The sequence below is a fragment of the Alligator mississippiensis genome, chromosome 8 (genome assembly GCF_030867095.1).
Source record: "Alligator mississippiensis isolate rAllMis1 chromosome 8, rAllMis1, whole genome shotgun sequence".
In the NCBI taxonomy this organism is placed as follows: Eukaryota; Metazoa; Chordata; order Crocodylia; family Alligatoridae; genus Alligator; species Alligator mississippiensis.
Window position 1 is genome coordinate 5,755,628 of NC_081831.1, and position 21,409 is coordinate 5,777,036.

The 21,409-nt window shown below is 42.0% G+C and overlaps 1 protein-coding gene across 1 annotated transcript; it reads left to right on the forward strand.

Annotated features, from left to right (window-relative positions):
- Window positions 1-1,829: 1,829 nt before the first annotated feature.
- Window positions 1,830-18,683, forward strand: CACNG1 (calcium voltage-gated channel auxiliary subunit gamma 1). Its single transcript, XM_006257939.4, has 4 exons — window positions 1,830-2,177; window positions 12,093-12,167; window positions 15,106-15,243; window positions 16,564-18,683. The coding sequence occupies exons 1-4, from the start codon at window positions 1,943-1,945 to the stop codon at window positions 16,788-16,790; spliced, it is 675 nt and encodes a 224-aa protein (XP_006258001.1). The 5' UTR covers window positions 1,830-1,942; the 3' UTR covers window positions 16,791-18,683.
- Window positions 18,684-21,409: the final 2,726 nt, after the last annotated feature.

Here is a 21,409-nt window from a genome sequence, read left to right on the forward strand (position 1 = left end):
CAAGCATCCTGAGAGCCCCCGCTTGCTGCTGCTGCTGCTGCCAGTGGGGGCTATGCACCATGGTGGCTATCCCACCCTCCCTCACACTTCACAAGTGCCACACACCCACACCCAGCCCTTACAACCTCCCCACATACCCTATTTCCCCCCACACATACGGCCACACACCCTTACAAACCCCCCACTCCCCACCATACACACACCCCCACACCCTACCTTACACACCCCCACACTCCACCATACACACATACCCAATACCCCACCATACCCATACAGCCCCACACCCCACCTTACACACATACCCCTATCCAACCATACACACACCCTCCACACAATATACAAGACTACAAAAAGGCTGCCCTGAACTTTGTCCTGCAGGATTGGGCCCCACATGCTCCCAGGAGCGGCAGGGGCCCGAACCTGTGGGATGTCTGTTTTACCCAGTGAAGCAGAGGAGCTGTGCCAGGACACTCCCAGCACAACTGATCCACTTCATTTGCTGATGCCTGTTTACACCTTAATAAAAATCTACTGCAGAACAGCATCAATGTAAGACATAGCGTGATGGTACAGAACAACACACCAGGCTAAAATCCTCCATAAAACAAGTGCTGCTGGCCAGCTGACAAGCACAGACTCAGTCACCTGCATGCCAGATATGTACAGCAGCATGCCAACAACTACTGAGCAGGCTCCCTGCCAGCCACAGTATTTAGGGTCAGTTGAGAGGCAAGCCTGAAAGAAAAAAAATCTGCTGCACTGCTGAAAAGCATTTCAACCTCTCATTGTTTAGCCTATATCCCTCCCCGCTCCAATCCCACTTAGACTCTTGCTGAGAGGGCTCTCTTTCAGACTGTGACAATAAAAACTAATGCTGATGAGACGATGCTTAGCCAAATTTCTGTCCTTTCCACTCATGGCTAAATGTTTTTCTGGATAGCAAGCACCTTAATACATATTTTCCAGTTAATGTGCATCATTTCAAAATGGCATTTTCCATTTAATAACTGACCTAAATTTTAAAAGAAAAGAAGGGCTCAGACAGAATGGTCTGGGTTAGATTTAAAAAAAAAAAAAAAGAAAAAAAAACCCTTATTTTTTTTGTTTCATCAAAAAGAATTTTTAAAAGTTTCTATTGTGATTTCAACTGAAATGTTTTTTCCAGTACTTGTTTTAACCACCAAATTGAAAAATCCATTATTTATCCAATCCTATCACAGTGGAGATATACCTGGATTACAAAGTAAAAGTTCGGTTCCATAATTAGATCAAAATCCTGACTTCTACAAAGTTTTGAGGTGTTTGGATACATTTGCACAATTTGTGTTTTTGCAAACATTGACTTGAGTCGCGCATTCCCCCAGGATTGAGAATGCCTGCAGACAAGGAGGAGATTGATTTTGGATCCAATATTGAATTTTTTTGAATAAAAGTGAGCTCATGCTTATCTCAGTTACAACAACAGATATTTTACATACTAACTGGGAAGTTAAAAATTTACACCATTGACTGTTCCTGGTCACATTGTGAGTCAGGCGGTCTTGGTCTTACAACCGTGAATTTAGTTATACAGATCTAGTTTTGCTTCCAGTTGGCATATGGACCTCCAGAACAAACCAAGGAGGAATGAACCAGTAACCTGAGCTGCAGCAGCAGTTACTTCACTTATTACGTGCATTAAAAGAATCCCCACTCACAACAAGTCCAGTCATCCAGTCTCCTGATATATCTCAACAGCTGTACTTGTGGCCATATCCATCCCAGCCCAGTCTGTTCTTCTTTTTTGCATCACAGGGCTGACATTTGAAAATGCTTAGACATGCCAAGACTTTGGGAGACCATTTGAATAACTTGCAATGATCTTCCATGCAAGCAGATCAAGGCAGACTCAGCAGTAATCACCAGGCAGAGGCTGCTCTATGTGTTCCAACACAGTCCAGCCATGGACGAAGGCAAAACACTGAAAATCCGGCTAACTTTCTCCGTTATTTTGGTTGGTGTTGCTTTATTGTTTGCAGCTGTGGTGACTGATCATTGGGCAGTGCTGAGCCCTGAAGTGCTGCACTACAATGCCACCTGTGAGGCTGCTCATTTTGGGCTATGGCGGCTTTGCACAAAACGGATTTACGTGCAGGATACTAAAGAGAAGGGCTGTGGACCGATCAGTCTGCCAGGAGGTACGTGTCAATGCTCGTTTCACATCCCTTCCCAGAAATGCCTGAGAGAAAATGCCACGTTATTGCTATTCATGTCTTTTAGGAACCTACAAGACATATTGAAAAGGAGATATGGTTCTTTGTTCGCATTGCACTTAGTCTTACAAGATTTCCTGAGTGAATTCGGTTCCATATTAGCATGAAAATACACCTTATTTTCATATTTCCTTGAGGCTTATCTTAAGTACATGATGTACTGCCACAGTACATATCTTCAAGTATATTCAGTACACTGCCTTTCAGTAGCTTCTGTACAGAAAAAAAAAGAATATAGTTCGTATAACAGATAGGAGATGGCAGAAAGCATAGACTGAAATCAGGGAAATGGGACATTTTCTCACTGGTGTTTTGATGAAATCTTCAATAGGCCCAGCCCCAAAACACCTACACAAGCCCTTATTCAAGGAAAATGTATATAATTTTCACTGTGAGGTTTGCCTGTATGAGGATTATAAGACAAAATCTAGTGTCTGCAGTTAGCTCAGAAGAAGAACTTCCTGGTTCAGATAACTTCAAAGGGACAGCTTGTGCAGGAAGGATATTAACATATCCCCAAGCTACCCTGAATAATTATCATTGCTTCAGACAATGTGCAACTTTGGACAATCATACAACTTTTAATGTATCATGCTAATGTAATGTCCTCCCTGGAAACCATCTCCCTCATTTAAATGCCAAAAATCCCGTAGACTGAATTAGAAATAATATATCATCAATTTATTGGGTTTCCTTAAACTTCAGTGACTGAAAGCAAACATATTCCAACATTATTGCTAAATGAAGTTTAATCAGCTGCCTTTCTTCATGACAAGTAGTAACATACGTTGTAAGTAGCCCTTACTGCAACTAGTAGGCATGGTAGTCAAGTAGGTGATTTCCAGGGAGAACATTACATTAGCATGATATATTAAAAAGTCGTATTATATTTTTGCTGGATGGAAAGTCAGCAACATTCATGCAACATGTGCTAATACCCTACTCACAACTTCACTAAGCTGTATTTTAAAGAGGCTTGCCATGAATTGGATTATTTGCCAAGCAGAAGTAATAGGCTGCTTTGCTTGTTAGAAATACTATTTGAAGCTAAGGTTAGATTTTAATATATTTGTAAATATGCTATGAAATTGCATAACGATAAATCTCAGTTCATGTGATTAATTAATTTATTATTAGAGATCTGATCCGCAGCTTTCAGATCCAGGCTTCCACCAAATTTGGAGCTGTTTGAGTCTAGACGACTGGCTGTAGGCCATATCTAATATGCATAATAAATGTGTTGTAATATGTATGTGCAATCCTAGTTTTGCAAACATTAGAGCTTCTATGTTTAACATAAAAATAAGGATTCATGGGAACACCAATACTGCATGTTGCTGGATACATTTATAACTTATAAATACCCAGCTGTCTCTATAAAACAGATTCTGAGTCACTGCAGCAGAGAAATGACTGCTCTTTTTGATGGACATCACCATGTGCTTGCATGGTTGTCACATAGCTGAGCTATCCATCCCTCTGCACTGCCTTCCTAATGTGTCCAGTAAACAAATAGGTAATTATGAAAGAAGTGAGCCAGTCCTCTGCAAAGCAACTTGAAAAGACTAGACATAATCTTTGTATGCTGCACAGGTCAGCACTTGGCAGTTATTCATGAGATTTGATTAAATTTAATCCCAACCACCTAACAATTAATTTTCTAGCACCAGTCATCCTACTACTGGAGGCTTTGAAAGAGTCCGTCCCCCACATTTTTTTTTTTTTAACAACTGTTAATAACATTCTCATATCTCCACTATAAGGTAGATATTACTGTACCCATTCTCCATATAGGGAATCTGAAATAGGGAGGGGTGGACTAAAACTAGCCCCACATATAGTCCATAGCAGAGTTTGAAAAGAAACCCAAGAATCCTGCTTTTCAGGATTCCCCCTTATATTGTAGGTAATATTGCCATTATTGTAATGGTATCACACTCTTGAAAAAGAGACATTCCAGTTGTCAAGCTTGGGTTTGTCAAGAAAGTTTAGCAGAACAAACAGACAAGCGGGGATTTTGCTTGTGACCATATCAGTAGATCTTTTTTCCCCCTTAAATGTCATGAGATATTAAATCCTACACTATCATCATCATCTGAAAAATTACAAGTATTTACTACTTCATTAATAGCCACTTACCCAGTCATACTCACGGAAAAGATGGATGGCATTGCTACTATTATTTATTTGTTGAGTTCAGCACGGTATGGCATGAAAAGGAAGGGCTTGGGGATTGTAAGCTAAGAAAAGGTCTTGTGATTCAGGCAAAGAGAATTAAAATTACTTAAAAAAATATGCTAATAAACTAGAAAGGGTTCGTAAATTTATCCAAGGAATGACAAGATTTAGTAGTTGGAAGTTTAAGTTAGACATCAGGTTTTAAACATGTGAGCCTTAACTGTAACAGACCTTTGGAATAACTTACTTGAGGATGGGGTAGACTCTTTATCATGACAAGTCTTTAAATCAAAATGGGATGTTGAAAGGTAAATCTTATTCCTTATCCCCCAGAAGATATGGGCATGGTGTAGAACATCACCAAGTGACTTTTATAGCCTGTGGATGCTGGAGGCAGATTGATAAATGAACGCTGTTCTTATAAAAAAATCTACAAATCTACAAAATTGCAATGTGAATGGTGCCGATACGGTACTGCTGACTGAATCTGACCAAGTGACTTGACCTGCTTCCAGCATCTCTCTTGTCTTATCTGTATAGTTGGGATAGTACAACATACCTGAGAGGTGACCCCGAGTCCAGCCCCACCAGTTTCAGATGATGGCACAAAAAGGCAAAGAGTGGGGTGTCGACTTCAGGAAGCCCAGGTGGAAATTCCCCTGCTGTGCCACACATTTTCTGTGAGACTTTGGGCAAGTCACATAGGCTCTCTGTGCCTCAGTTCCCTAGCTACAGAATGGGGATAACAGGACTGGTCTACTGCACATGGTTGTTGTGAGGATACATTGAGAAATTATCAGGTTCTCAGATACTAAAAAAAAATGGGACCATAGTAGTATCTAAGTTCAGATTCAGATCCAACTTTTCCCTAAGTCCTCTGTGAAAAGTCCAGCCTTGTTTAATTGCATGCTTCTACCCCTAAAGTCCAAAGGACTAACAACATCAAAACCCATGCTTCCACATCTCATGGGTTTTCCCAGCAAAGGCACTTCAACCGATGAGCTATCCCTCGAGGCCTTCCCCGTTCCTCACCCACTGTGAGTCAAGCATTGGCATACAAGCCTGATGGATCACATCAGCCTGTGAGTCAAGTGTTGGCATACAAGCCTGATGGATCACATCAGGGCAAAGGGACAAATCTGGGCACAGGGGCTTCATTTTGTCCAGTGGGCAGAGTAAGCAATACTTCACTGGAGGGAAGGAGTCATTAATAGTACTAAGGCTTGATAGTCTATTCTTTCCTTCAGCTCCAAATTCAAAGACGTTAAGAGCCTGCTAGTTAGCTTAGATAGTATCTGCTTTTTTGCAGACATGAAGAAGAGCGTTTTGTGCCAGAAAGCTTGTCTAACATCTCTCCCAGCTATGAAGTTGGACCAAGAGAGAGAAGATCTCATCTCACCAATCTTGCTTCTTGCATATTTTTCCTGAATTACCATGGCCACAACAACACTGTTATTGGCTCATTTATCATTTGCCTGCCACAGCTTGGCTGAGATAGAAATATTCAGTGCTCACCAGGCCAAACTCATCTACATTTCCAGGAGCGTGACAGATAATAAGGCAGCTGGAGATGTATCAAGTACAGGGTCCCTTGGATAGCCATCTCTGTTTCCGCTCTAGTGTACCTATTGCACAGGACTACCACACAGTGTAGCGGGTAACTCCAAGCACGGCGGCAATACAACATCTTCCACTGGAATCCTTTCAAACGATGCCGAGGTTCATGCTGATTTGGGGATGAGGGTGAAAAGCAACCTGTGTTATTCTGTACTGTAAGGAGTTTATTAAGATGACCTGTAAAACTGACTGGATCAAAAGGAGCTGCACTTGTCCATTTAGACTCAGAAAGATTGGGTTCAATTGATTATCCCTCCTGGACTACTTTATAGGCCATTAATTTGCATGCAGGTACCCTATATCAAGCCCAAAAGACCTGTTGAACTGAAGGAGTCCTCATTTCAGTCTTCAGGAGGCTAAGCTTTGGGCCACAGGCTGTGGCCAATCTCCAGTATTTCAGAAAGTGGCCAGAAATTAAAAAAACAAAACAAAAACCAGAGAAGACATCTAGCCATTTGTGCACTGGAGAACAGTTCCTTCCTGGAGGCTACCAGATGAAGCCTGGAAACCCGAGATTGAATAGAGAGCTGCAAGTATTACGGATCTGTTGAAAGCAGGGCAGACTATCCCATTTTCCGCAATGCCCAAGAAGGAAGGGGATGAACAGATTGCAAGATTCACAAATTTCAAGGCCAGGAAGGGCTACTATTCCCATCTATCCATGTTCCTCCTTCTATACCTGCACGTTTCTTGGTGATTCTTGCAATTAATTCGTATCTTTTAACAAGATTATTGTGTTGTGAACCATACTATGAATACTTTGAGAACCCTGCTTTACAAATGGAGATCCACAAAGCCAAAGGATTTTTTTCTACTAGCATAGCTGCTGGGTAACATTATCATGGAGAGAATGCAATTAAGGGAGGTGAGAGAGGAAGAATGCCACAACGTTTTCATCCATTATGAAGTTTTTTTAAATCCTAGCCTTAGTAAATGTAATGTGACAGAAATGGGAGTTTTCTAATTCACGGTGGTGCTGGAAAGGGCTTGAAGTAGCTCAGCTCTGTTGAATAATGGCAGGTTTTGTTGATAAAGGTATTCCCAGCTCAGTGGCTCACTGAAGTATCATTGACATGAAGACAAGTGTATCTCACCACCATCATTCTTAGAAAAAAATATCCAGCTTTATTCTGTGATAAATATATGATCTGCAATAGCTCTTTCCCCAAAGCTGGCGCATTGACTTAAAAACCTCTTGGCAGGATTATTATGAAGCTAAACCACAGTTCATTACATGGATAACCTGCATTCATTCCAGCAGTTCATCTCTAAAAAGACAACCCCAGGAACTGCCACGATATCCCCTCTGCCCCTTTTTTCTGATTAGAAAATGGGGTGGTGTTGGAGATACCTTTTCGAAAGAGTGCTAAGTATTCAGAGTACCATGGTACTAAGTATTCAGAGTACTAAGATTAGGGGTCCTAGGCATTAGAGGATTTCAAATAATTAATAGTGTGCTGCTTTGCTCACCTGTTCTATTTATAAAGCAACTGCAATGAAAAAGGATGTCAAATGTGCTTGCTCCAGTATCAGGGGGATCATTCATCAGCCTGTTTGTCATCTATCAAAGAATCAGAATGCCAAGTTTGTATTGCAAACCCTCCTGGTAACTGATAAACGATGCAATTGAAAAGTTAGTAGTTGGTGAGTATTAGTCATGTGACAGAAAACTTGTGTTTCGCTGATGCAAAGTGTATTTACTGGGTGTGGCAGCAGTGTAATGGAGAGTAGTGACACCTGGTACTACATGCAGTTTGGGGGTGAGAGGCCTTCTGTGAGAGGGATGAAGCAGCCACAAACTAGTGGCCCAGATCCTGTTTTCTTGGAGCCTCTTTGTTCTTTTGTGCTCTTCACTTGCAGTTTTTGCATCTTTAAGCAGTGGCTTAACAAACATAAAGCACCATCATATCTGTTTGAGATCAAACATGTTTGCTTCTGTCATATTCAGGGATAAAAAGAGATGTGGCCACTGGATGCCAGAGCTGAACAACCATTAACCGAACAGTACATGAGAAGAAGCTGAGGGATGGAATTAAAATCAGTTTATATATATATATATATATATATATATATATATATATATAAATAAAATACCTAACTCTCAAAAGAATCTTCAGCTAATGAGCTCCAAACATGTGGGTTACACATACTTCTTTGTAATTGTCTGACTTCCTATCAGATAGAAAATATTATATTTGGAACAACAATTCTAGGATATGGCATTTATGTTGTAGGAGAAACAAAAAGAATCTGGTTGATGATGTACAGATCTATGCCATTTTAGCACTATTGAAGGATAGTGCTGTCAATATACACATGCTTTGCAAGGGAAGGTTTGTCTGCATTGGGGCATGATTTTGGTTGCAGTCGTTTACGTCCAGCCAGTGGTGTACAAACCCCCGAGATAGAGACAAAGCCACAGGCTGCACCAGGAAAATTTACTGTGGATTCAGCCTGCACCAGTAACTTATTATGGATTTGTGGGCCTATACAAAGGCTGTGCACTGATGCAGGTACATGCATGGCTGGACACCAGTGCCTGACATTTCTAGTGCAAGCAAGGATTTAGTGTGCTGCAAAGAGGTGTGGAGTCCTAAAGTCCCCTCTTCATTTATAGACATTTATTTCCACTATTTCAGGGCAGCTGTGCCAACTTCCTCCACTCCCTCTCCCCCTCCCCACTTTATTTGTTCTACAAACAATAGGAATCATTAAAACAATTATGACCATTTGCCATCTGCCACGGTTACATTTCCTGCAGTCTTGGCAGCATTACCTGCTGTTACTTTAGTGATTATGGTAAAGCAAAATCAAACTCCTTGGTGCACCAAAGGTGTGATTTTTAATAAGGCCCACAAATAGAGAACTGCCTATATTCTCTTCAAATAGGCTGGCCAATAGAAAAAACACGATCAGACTATATACTGCTCCAGTTGGCAGCATCTTGTTAATGACACAATTCCCTCCAAACCCTTGGCAAGCAATTGTTCTCTTAACTATATGTATTCATCAAGCCCTCAATTAAACACGTTATAAATAGATGATGCTAAGTGTAAAGACACTCCTTCCTAATGCTACAGCTGGCAACACTGAAAGTCAATGACCATCTACTGAAAGGACCTGCCCCTGTCTTGCTCACACATTTATCCAGATTGAAAGCATGCTTCTTTTTTTTATTGCAAGCACAGATAGAAACTTTTCATCCTGTGGCTAAAGAGGGAATTTGAAGCCTTTGTTTGCAAGCGAGCATCACGCCACCAAATAACTTTAGACACAAGTCCAAAAACCCAGGAAAGACTGGTGCAGTTGGTCTATTCCACTAGAGTCAAATGCTGCACACTTCATTTCATTTTAATAGATTCCCCCTTACAGCAAAGTTTCAGTGACCTGTAAGAAAGTTCCATGCTGCAAAGCCTTGTGGACTGAGCTAGCACCAAGATAGCATCTTCTCCCTTCTAGTCCCTGCCAGGGAGTGACAGGAGAGAGATGGGATATTCATTACCGGTGGTTAAAGCAGAGTGAAGCAGAAGAGGGAAGTCTGATCTCCCCAGCCACATCAGGTGGGCAACCATGCATGCGTAGGGAGAAGATTCTGCTTACCTGAGCCAGGAAAGGGCCTCTGGTTCCATCAGAGGAGAGGAATTTGCAATTCCAATACTCTCCCTTACTTTAACCCCTGCTCATCAGGGCTGTGCAAAGCTATGGGTGCCGATTTGATTCGGAGGAGATTCGGCCTGATTTGGTGGTGGAATCTCCGAATCTGAATCGAATCAGGGGACCAATTAAAAGGTTCAAATCGATTCAAAGCTTTTTGGAAAAGATTCGGAGAGCTTTGATGATTCGGGCAGTCCTCGGTGGCTGCAGCGTGGAGCTGGAGCTGGACTCGGAACTGGTAAGTAGGGGGTGGGGGTGAGGGGACCATGGGGGGACCCCCGCCAGCCCTCTGACCCCACCCACTCCCTCAGCCTCCCCCCCCCATCCCACGGCTGCCCTGCCCACCCCAGCTCCCAGTCCTTTAAAAAAAAGGCCCAACTCACTGGGTGCTGCTGGGTGAGGGGTGATCTCTGCTGCCCCCACTGCATGGGGGGCTCTGCATGAGCTCTCAACACCCCCCTCCCCCCACGGCTGCCCTGCCCACCCCATCTCCGGCCCTTTAAGAAAAAAAAAATGAGAAAAACCCCAGGAATCACCACTCCTACAGCAGCCTCAGGGCTTCAGGGGACTCATGCAGAGCCCCCCACATGGCATGGGGCAGTAAGGGGGGCAGCAGGGATCACCCCCCCACACCAGGCAGGAATGGTGAGTCCAGGGGTTTTGGGGTTTTTTTTACTTAAAGGGCTGGAGCTGGGGCAGGCGGGGCAGCCGTGGGGTTGGGGATCAGGGGACTCATGACAGAGCCCCCCATGCAGTGTGGGGCAGTGGGGATTGTTGGGTGGCAGCACCCGGTGAGATGGGGCTATTTTTTCCAAGTGCTGGGAGCTGGGGCGGGCAGGGCAGCCATTGCTGGGCTGGGAGAGCGAGCAGGGGATGGGCCTGCATGATTCGGGGATTCGGCAGCAGCTGACTCTCCAAATCAGATTCGGCCAAATCAATTTGGGACAGTGATTTGAATCACTGAATCGAATCACTGTTCCCCAAATCAGCCAAATTCGAAGTGAATACTAGTTGCTTTGCACAGGCTTACTACTCATGTCATAAGTACCAGCCTTGTATACCTTGGTAGAAATGCCATTGTGGCGCAGGGATGGGTTGGCAATGTGACTTGTGCAGGGGAGGGGAGGGCAGGGGAGCCAGGGGATGCCAAACCAGGTTCTGGAGGCTGTCATTAACAGGAAATGGAGTACAGGTTTCCCTCGCTTTATGAGGTATATGCATTCCTAGAAAACGGTGCATAATTGAATTCACGTAAAGGGAACCCACTTTACAATGTAACAAATAGGAGTTCATTCCAAGACCTGGACTGTACTGACTCCCAGACCCATTTCTACCACTTTTTGGTAGAATTTTGGTAGTCACAATTTTGACAAAGACAATTTTGGTAGTCACCAACAGCAGACAGCACAACCAAGCGCAGGGCACTATCATACAGGGTATGGCAACTACAGAAATATGTGTCGCAGACAACGAGCGAGGAGCACAGAGCCACACAGGAGACTATATTTTGGTGCGTGTCACTCCCACAATGCACCACACAAAGCAGCTGACTGCGGGATTCGACCACGCCAATCACATAAGAGGGAATTTACCTCGGGTATAACGAATTTTTGATAGAAAAACAGTCATTGCATGAGAGCAAATTTGCACAAACAGAACCGAGGGAAACCTGTAGCGTGTAGCAAGAATCTGTAGTAGCAGCAGGTGGAAGGAAGGAGTTAGCTTTAATTCATGCTTAAAATAGACAAAGCAGTGAGTGGGCACAGCTCCCTTTGAGAACAGCCTATAAAAGGTGTCATAGGTTGCTTCCAATGATAGCCTCCTGGCAGCTCATATCTGTTGACAGAGTCTAATGCCTTTCATGCAACTTTCATTTACCTGCTTGGAAATAAAATATATCACTATAAAAATTGGCGTATCAGTTTCTTGTCCCGTCTACATCTGAGCAACCGCCAGGAACTAGCAAAGCCACCCTGCATTTCACGGGGGTTGACTAAAGGGACAGTTCACGTGAATTTGAAACGAACATAGGAAGTTTCTGGGTAGCCTGCTTGTTTTACCAGGTTGTTTGTTTTTTGGGTTGTTGGGTTTTTTGTCTGAGCCGGGCAAGAAATATTCTGCAATACTAGGGTTTCAGAACCATATGTTTGCGTCTGACTGAAGTCACATTAAGCACATGTGTAAGTGTTTTCCTAGATTGGGATTTGATTTTCTTTCCCAATTTTTTTTAGATGAATGGTATATCTGATATCACTGTAGCACAATCAAAATTCCGGTCCTGTTAATATTGACTCCAAAACCACACTGTTTTAACAATGTGATTCAATTAATACTGCTATTACTTATGATTCTTAATTATACTCAACTAAATTTTCCTTTGTTTTTCCTCAGAACGTAACTGTTCCTACTTCAAACATTTCACACCAGGACAAAGTGCAGAGATATTTGAAGTAAGCACGCAAAGAGGTAAGGATTTGCTAGGAGGAGAAAGTTTTTGCTGACTTTACTGGGTGAATTAGATGCAATGTAAATAGCTTCTCCAATTTAGGCCAAGCCCTGCTTCTGTTGAAGTCAGTAGTGAAACTCTTGTTTACTATAGCTGGAATTGAAGTAGCACCTTTGGCCTTGAGATGAAGGTTTTTATATGCCATTAATCAATTCTCTGAACCAGGAAAAGTACAAGCCTTTTGGGGAAACTAATTTTCAAGCCTCAGAATGATATCAGGTTGTCCCTGTCCCCTATCTGAGGCTGCTTAAATTGCCCATTAGGCACTGACATTACAAGTATAACAACAAACTTAAAAACTGTGGAAAGTCTTTCCACTATAAGAATGATATTCAAGTCCTATCGAGTCAGTCTTCTACAGTGGAAAAGAAAAAAGATGCTAACCTAGAAATTTGGTAGAAATTCTTGGAATTTGCTAAGAAAAGAATTTTCTCCAGTGTCCAAACCAGGAATTCTTAGAAACTTTTTTTGATATGGAAGGAAAGTGCCAGTTCTATGAGCTTACACTTAAGAAAACATTGGAAAATAAATTTAAAATTTTAAAGCAGGAATGAGTAGAAGATTGTGAGATTTGTATTATACAGAGCACAGAGGCAAAAAAGAAGGTGAATCATTATATAGAGATGAAGAAACACAAAAGCTAAGCATCGATGAAACATAAAGGGACTGCCACCGACTGAAAGGGAGATAAGAAAAACACAAACCTGTGGACACTGATTTGGGTTAGAGAAGCACTGTTGATGAGTGATGAATATCTGTCTATCTGTATATTTTACAGGATTGGATGCATCTTTAAATGATACATTTGTTATTTTATATGTTGGACTGGTTAATAAAGTTTAAAAAATGATGTTTACAGCATTCATGCTATCTTCTACCTATGTCAACAAAAAGAGAGGACATGAATAAAATCTAAATTAGTGAATCCTACTCTAGGCAGAGTTTTGACTCTGAAAAGAGCGAAGAGCAGAAAGCCACTAAAAATTGCTAATGTTACTGATTTCACATGAAAGATACCCAAATATTACAATAATGAGTAGAAGAAAGAAAAGAAAAGATGAATAGATGGGATGGAGGCATCTGATGTATGCATTCACATTTGAAATGTAGCCAGATAACATTTATTCTGCCTGGAAATAGAAAACTACCTGCCCCTTACAGACACTTCAAGTTGTTTATAATCAATCCTTGCTAAAAGCCTAATAATTTTATTGCTAGTCTAAAGTGCCTGCCTCTCTCTCTCTCATTAAGGATAAATTCCTTTATATTTTTGCTGTACCACATATTTTAGTGTGGAATAAATGAGATGATGATTGCATTACACATATTAAACAATCTGCTTTGCTTCCACTGAAATAATAACGATGGAAAACCCTGCAGCACAGCTTTTCTAAAGAAGCAATTTTCCCTAGACAGGGAAGACTGTGAATTTTAAATGATACACTGTGTGGATAAAAGAACAAATATCTGAGCTACCTGCTTTTGTTATCCATTAATACACTATTAGATCCAGCCATCTGAACTCAAAATTGTATCCATTACATTATTAGTCACTTCAGATGAAAATTGTGGAGCACTTCTTTTCTTTGAAAAGAAAAAGCCAAAACCACAGCAAAAGATTCTCAAATTGAAACTAACTCTTTTGGGCAGTTCTACCATAGAGCAGAGAAAACTCAGAAGAAATGAAATAGCATTAAGAAATATGTTACTTGAACAAGTAGCATGAAAAGACAAGGAGAACAAACAGAAATATGCTTTGCCCTCCTACAAAAATAGCTGCATTTCTATGGAAGTCATTTAGTACCAGAGATAAATATTCTTCATGGCTTTGCCAGATTTTTTTTTTTCAGTAATGGCTTGGGAGGCAAACCGCACCAGGCACTGTGATGTCCATGAGTGGCTACATGTGTTAAACATTAAACCAGTCTGGAAATGAATGCAAAATGTAAAAGGAAGTCTAAATTATTCAATTAGCAATTTTCCCCTTCCATTCAGACTTCTTTATCTGGGTGAAGCATATAATGCTTACACATAGTTTAGCTGGATAGAGGAGCTTTCTGGAGAGCCTTTTCCCTTGTCCTTGAAAAGCTAGGTTTTCACATGGCTGAGAAATGCTGTTTTGATTCAAAGAGAGGATGTGCTTTGTAACCACTGACAATTGAACAAGCCGCTTTACCTCTCGCTGCCTCTGTACCACTTTGTCAGTCTTGTTTAGTTCGATGCTGAACTCTCTGGGGCAGAAACCTGTCTCCGAAGGTACGTTTGGACAGTACCTGGCACAATGGCTCCTTGTAGCAGGGGCTTGGAGGGGTCATTGTAATACAAACATGGAAGAGTACAAGGGCCTTTCTGTCTAGCTAGATGGGATAACGAAGTGGAGCACTTGACGCGTTGAAGACCAGCTCTCCACCCCCTCTGATAAAACCTGCACGCAAAGGAATCGAATAAACACGTTGAACATTTTGTAGGGTAATTTTAAGAAGTGGTGGGAATAAGCCTACCACAAAGGGGTGCTGGACTGTGCCTGAAGTTACTAGGCATTGCAGAAATACAAATGAATCAGAATATAATAATAATGAAGCCATATGCTGGGCTGTCTTGCACTGTCCTGCAGGGAATGCTTGGCCGTTCTGTTCTCTGCAGTCCTGGGCCTTGCTCCTACTGCCCCACAAATCAGCAGCTACACAAGCAAGACTTGTATATGTTTGCCATACCTTTTCTGTACCAGGAACACCAGATTCATTGGTGCCTCCTATCTACAGCAAGCAAAAACTGTCTACTTCTATTTTAAAACAGTTCTTTCTTTAGCTCCCAGCACCGCAGTGATTTTGCAATGGGATCAGTCCAGCATACTGGAAACTTGTTCATAATTTTTCCCCTTCTGTTTGGCTTTGACAGAATATAGTATTTCAGCTGCAGCCATTGCAATCTTCAGTGTCGGTTTTGCAATCATTGGAACGATCTGCGTCCTCTTATCCTTTAGGAAAAAAATGGATTATCTCCTGAGGCCAGCCTCCATGTTCTACACTTTTTCAGGTAAGATATTTGGTACGACTTTGAAGTGTGTGTGTGTGTGTGTGTGTGTGTGTGCATGCTTGCACTGAAAACCTAGGACAATGGGAGTAGTAGAAAATCTCAGTTGCCAGGAAGACCGCTCTTGGAGAAAGAATACATTCAAGAACTGAACTCCATTTAATGCACCCCATGTTGCAGTCTGGGGAACTGTATCTAAACTGTGTTTGAAGTCTTCAGGATTATCTAAACAAAATGAGATACTTCTGAAATATTCAAGGTTGGACCTCACAGAAGAGAAGGGACGTGCAAGGGCCTTGAGGGGTACAGGGATCATAAACCAAAGGATCAGCTCATACAGACCTCAGCTGATGAAGATGTTCCTTAATATCTTGAGTAAATTTTCACAAAACCACCAGTACTTTTGCACCCCAACCTCCTCTTGTGCCTTAGCTACCACTATGGTACATAAATGGCACAAGGAGAGGGGCTTTATAAAAAGCAATGTAGATAAGGTAGATAGTTTTCCAGTAGTCCACATCTCTCCAATAGCACTCTGGTAATCTTAGGAGCATTTTTAATCCTCTTGTTTTACCTAGTATTAGGATGCAGTTCAGAAGGAACAAATTACACAGTGAGTTCTTTGCTTTTCAAGTTCAGATTTGCATTCATGGATGTATGCAGGGTATTTAATGATTCCTAGTCATGTCCAGTCCTAGCCAACACCTGCCCATAAGACTTTCATTTCTTCCCCCCTCTTAAAAAAGTGTCTGGGATTTTCAAAGCTGAAATGAAATGTTGTTGCTAACTGTGCTGTAAATCAGTGTCTGAGGCAGGGGTGCTAAACTGCAAAGACTATGGCATTTTCTAGGCTGTGTAGTTTAAAGGTTGATCCCAGTCTACAGTTGAGCAGGGAGAAGACACTTAGAAATCTTTGGACTAGCAGACAAAGGCGTATCAAGATCCACTGTGAATGAAAGAAGCATGTTCAAATTTTTATTATGAGGGCATGAAATCCTTGGAAGAACATTCCGATGGAAGCGGTAAGTTCTCCATCACTCAGACTTCTTCAAAGTCCATTTCTAAAGGATCTGCTCTACCTCCACAGTCACTAAGACGCGTATATCACTGGGTGAAGTGTTCAGTGTTACTCAAGCAGCGAGAAGAGATGATCATATTGGTATCTACTAATGTTTAACCTTTGAATCATGTATGAACTTCACTGCATGCTCTTGTGACCAGAAAGGTGGGAGAGGGGGAAGTTCATTAACGAATGAAAGCAACATGGACCGAATACAAATGGAAACCCTGCCTTTCCAACTCACACCTCCCTCCTTTCTGCAGGTCTCTGCATTATCATCTCTGTTGAAGTCATGAGACAGTCTGTGAAAAGGATGATTGACAGTGACGAGACATCCTGGATTCAGTACTATTATTCATGGTCTTTTGCCTGTGCCTGTGCCTCTTTTGTCCTGCTCTTTGTCTGTGGAATTGCTCTTCTCCTAATCGCCTTGCCTCGCTTCCCCCAGAACCCATGGGAGACCTGTATGGATGCAGAACCAGAGCACTAAACACATTCATCGCAGATCTCTAGCTCTGCTCTGCCAGAGAGTATTGTAAAAGAGGTTTATTTAATGTCTGGATGGCAGCGTACGAAGACAAAAGTACCTTTATATAAAACCTGATCATTGAACCAAAGGAAAGTTCAATCCTAATTATTGTTTTAAAAAAGCATTAAGATCAACAGGTTGGGTATTATGTAAAATAACTGTGCTCTACTACACCTAAAATTTCTGCCTTCAACCTATTAAAGGCTGAGAGAGGTAATTTGCAGTCTGGGAATACTTTGTGCAAATGAAATGGAGGGAAAATGTGAGGGAGGTTGTTTAATGAGAAGCTATATATTCTAGCGGTTAAAGCACAGGACTGGAAGCTGGGATAGCTAAGCCAAGCAATCTTGGCTTGGCAGCAAACACACCGTGCAATTTGAGCTTCTCAGTGAGTCAGTTTCCCCATCTGTACAATGGGAATAATGTTTCTCTACCTCACAAGGATGTGGTGAGGCTTAATCTACTAATGTCTGTATATAATATAGAGCTCTTCACATTGTAAGGGTTATATTGTAGTTACAGTAAAAGAGGTTTTTGCCTACTTTAGGGATTAAAATTGACCTTCCAGTTGTACATCCGAAAGGTCTGCAAATCATTTTCACTTCTGAACTAGGAATGTAAAAGTCATATAATTCCTATTCGATTTGAACTCCGATGGCAAAGCCAAGCAAGTATTGAACAACACGGATAATATCTTCCTTTAATAAAGAGGCGTAATCTTCCACTGAGATATAATTTCTGCTTTCTGGACAGTGGTTTGGATGGATGAGCCACATGAGTGTCTGCTATGCCGTAGCTCTGAGTGGAACTGGCTGTACGTAGTTTCACAGTCATTTCTTGTTATTGAACTTTTGTTGGAATATTGCAGTCTTCTAGATGACTGTTTTGCAAAAGAAAATGTACAGTCTTTTGCTAAATGCAGTATTTGGAACAACTACACACGAAACATAATTCCAGAGCGTAATAAGATGGGGACAGCCATATTTCTTGTCTTGGCCCAATAAATTAATCTGGGTAAGGGATTCAGAATGAGGGAAGGGATTTGCGTTCACCAAACATCAGTGACCTGACCTTATTTTGAACTGATGGACATTTGGAATAAGTGAGATCTGGTGATATGGTTACTGCATCTTAAAACCCCCCATGTAGGGGCAGAGTTCCACTGAATTACATTAAACTCATCTAACAAAGGCTTACACTCCCGTGGCAGGACAGGTGGAATGTCCTCTGCCGTGATGGAAAGACATGCCCGCAGTCTGCCTCCATGGTTCACCCAATAATTTAAGTCCATCTTATATTCTTCAGTAAAAAAAATAGTTTTTCTTTTTTTCAATTCAGTCAGACGAGTGCTATCCAGTGGTCAGCATACTCTTTACTGCTGCATGTGATGTGTTCAGGTATGTTTTGTATTAATTAGCAAGAACAATGTGTGTATTAGATAAACAGCACAACAGATGGGGCTCCAAGTCCCTGGCTGCATGCTCCCATGCTTGTGTTATTAAGAAAGGGCCTGCTCCAAATCTGCAGAAAGCCCATGGACAAATGCCTGCTAACTTGAATGGGCTGTGTACAAAATGGGGTAGGAAATGTTGCCCAGGTACATGTCCACTTTGCACAGGTATAAAAGAGAGCACAGTGCAAGGCAGACCCACTGTACTTTCAGTTAAAAGCTGAGCTAGATCCTTTCCCAAAGCTCTTGAACTCTCTGTGCTTTATTTTCTATCTGCTGCATTTGAAGGGGCTTCTGGATGCATAATTTGCTATTTAAATACATAACCTGTAAGGCTGAGAAGCGTGTGTATGACTTCATTTTGCTTTTCCAGATATTAATAAAAACTGCTGAGGGATTTGTCCATTAAATCAGTTGTTGGTATTCACAGTGGGGAAGCAGCTGCTCTTACTGCAAGCTTGTTCTGCCATCTCCAAATCTCCCTGTCAGGGAGCTGATAATGTGTTGTGAGAAAAGTTAATAAAAGTAATTGGCTTCTATGCAGGCAAAACAAAGCATAAAGTCTGGGGAAAACAAAATCTGTAAACAGCTTGAGCTGTCATGCTCTCAGCTGAGCAGCAGGTAGGCTATGACCCACCGTTATTATTTTTGTAGCATGATGTACCGGAAATGTTTGTGTTGGTGGAATCAGAGAATCAAAGGGAAACAGGGCTGGAAGGGACATCAAGAGGTCATCTAGCCCAACCCCCTGCTCCAGGCAGAATCATCAAGGTAGGAAATTATCATCAAAAGAAAGGACAGGGAATCCTTGTGCGGAAGGGTAGAAACAGATGTTGCTTTTTGTCACCTTTGTGCAACAACATTTTTGTGGCAGCACAAAGCAACAGACGTTCATACTTTTTGTCGTCCCACAATGTGGCTACAATAAAAGGTAGCAATAAATTCTGCCGCTTTATTATGGCAATGGATGTCTGCTTGCTTTGTGGTGGGAGAATGCAGGCGGTTGGAGCTGCACGTGCTCTCCCACTGCCCCAGGGGGGCAGGGGCCTGGTCCTGCACACCCTGGGAACCCCTCCGCAGGATCAGGCCCCTCAAGCCTAGAAAGTACTTGCCAGCTTTCCCCACTTTTGAGATGCACCCCCAGGATCTCCAGTGTGTGTCTCTGGAAGCAGGGAAAGTTGGGCTTTCCTCCTTGCAGAAACACACTTCTGGCAACATCTGGGGTTCCCAGAGATTGCTGGGCTGCATGTCTGGAAGTTGGGAACACGTTGCCCATCATCCCCCAAGATCAATAGGCAGAACAATGGGAGACGTGTTTTGCCCAACATAGATGAGCTGGGACATTTCCTGGCGCAGCTGATCTGCTTCATTTGTCGACACTAAGTTGAAGCCAAAGCAGTCATAAACTATCAGGGTTCAACATGCATAAAGCAAAAAGGACAGTTAGCAAAATGAGTGACATATGGAGATTTTAAGGGGAAAATTTTAAAATGCTTGTATTTTTGAGCAGCACAAGTCTTTTATTAGAGCTTATGTTCCTGAGTCAATCTGTCTTGCTTGAAAAATTTGCGGCAGAGCAGGATTAGAATAGCAGGAGTAGAGGAGTCAGGTCAAGTGATTTTACCAGTATGGACCAAGAAATCGTGACTTTTGGTCATGCCTGTACGAAAACTCACCAGACAGCCTAGATCTCAGGTCCAGATTACTTACATTCTTCAGAGTTTCTGGCAATTTGGGTTCTAGTTCGCTAAAGCTTGCCAAGCACCTTGAAATGACAAAATGCTATCTATACAAGTGCTAAGGGAAAGTGAAGAAGACTGACGCAACAGAAGACATCATACATTTTTCTGCAAGGACAAGATTTGCTGTTAGGCCTAAGGCTTGGAGAGATTTCGCTTCCTTTATTTTTAAATGTTGTTTTGTGTGAATTTGTTGTACGTAAAAGGTGCCAGACTAACAGCCTTGAAGAATGAAGTTGTCTGTTGAGGTACTATCCAGTTAAGTCCTTAGAACAATATTTATCACTATAGTATCCGAATGCCTCTCAACACACAACAGCAACTGAACTTAAGCAGGACAGTGGCCTACTTTCCCAAGATAGTCAGCTTTTATATATATATATGAGAGAGAAAAGATGTGCTTTGCATTCTATGTCTCCTTTCTATTCCTCCCCCTTCTCCTGCTCTTTATTTTGGCCTTCACCTCCGTTTCCTCCACTCGTTGCTGTTTTCAGTTGCAGCCGTGGAAAGCCGAGTCCCAGAAGGGAGTTTCACGCTGTGTTCTGAAGTCTGTGGGATCTGTGGTCAATCTTATCTCCCCAAGCAATGTGTTTCAAAACCTTGGCACTGCTGCTAAAAATGCTCTATCTGCTGCTCTCACCAGCTTCATAGCTGTAGAGGAACATAACTGTCCAGAAGGTTGTCATTGCAAAGAGGGTTGCTCTCAGAGGCATGCATGCCCAGCTCCAGGGAGGGCCTTGAAGATTAACACTGAGACCTTGATGTTGACCTCGGTAGGCTATAGAGACCCATGCGGCGTGCCAGCTGTAGGCGCTGTGGTGATTTATGTGATGGGTGCTTTGCACCCCGGGAAATGGATCAAGGTGCAGAGCCTCTGATAACGGTGTAAGCCCCAGTTCAAAAACTTTAGCCTTTCCAAGTGAGAGCATTAAAATAGTATTTTGGGGGGCATATAAATGTCCAAACACTCAGAAAAAGGTGTCAGCAAATGCAATTTGAAATATAGGGTTATTTATACCACACAATGCAGGTTTTGAAATGGCAACTGCACTTAACTGTACATCACAGACATTTCAAAAAGATCTGATTTTAATGCTTCTGGGCAAACTGCATACCCTTCTGCTATCACAAAGACAGGTGACAAGGGAGTCCCAATTAAAGGAAAGCTGTATATCACATATACTCAACATGTACTCAATCGTCCCTCACATGCATTTCAAAAATACCTGATTTTAGCACTTCTGGTCAAACTGTTTCCCTTTCTTACCACAAGACAGATGACAAGAAAGTCCCCAAAATGGAAAAAAAGAATAGGGAAAAAATACCTCATTGCAAATGTCTTTTTTTCCATGCAAATACCCTGTGTAACAGAGGCACAAATAAGATCAAAA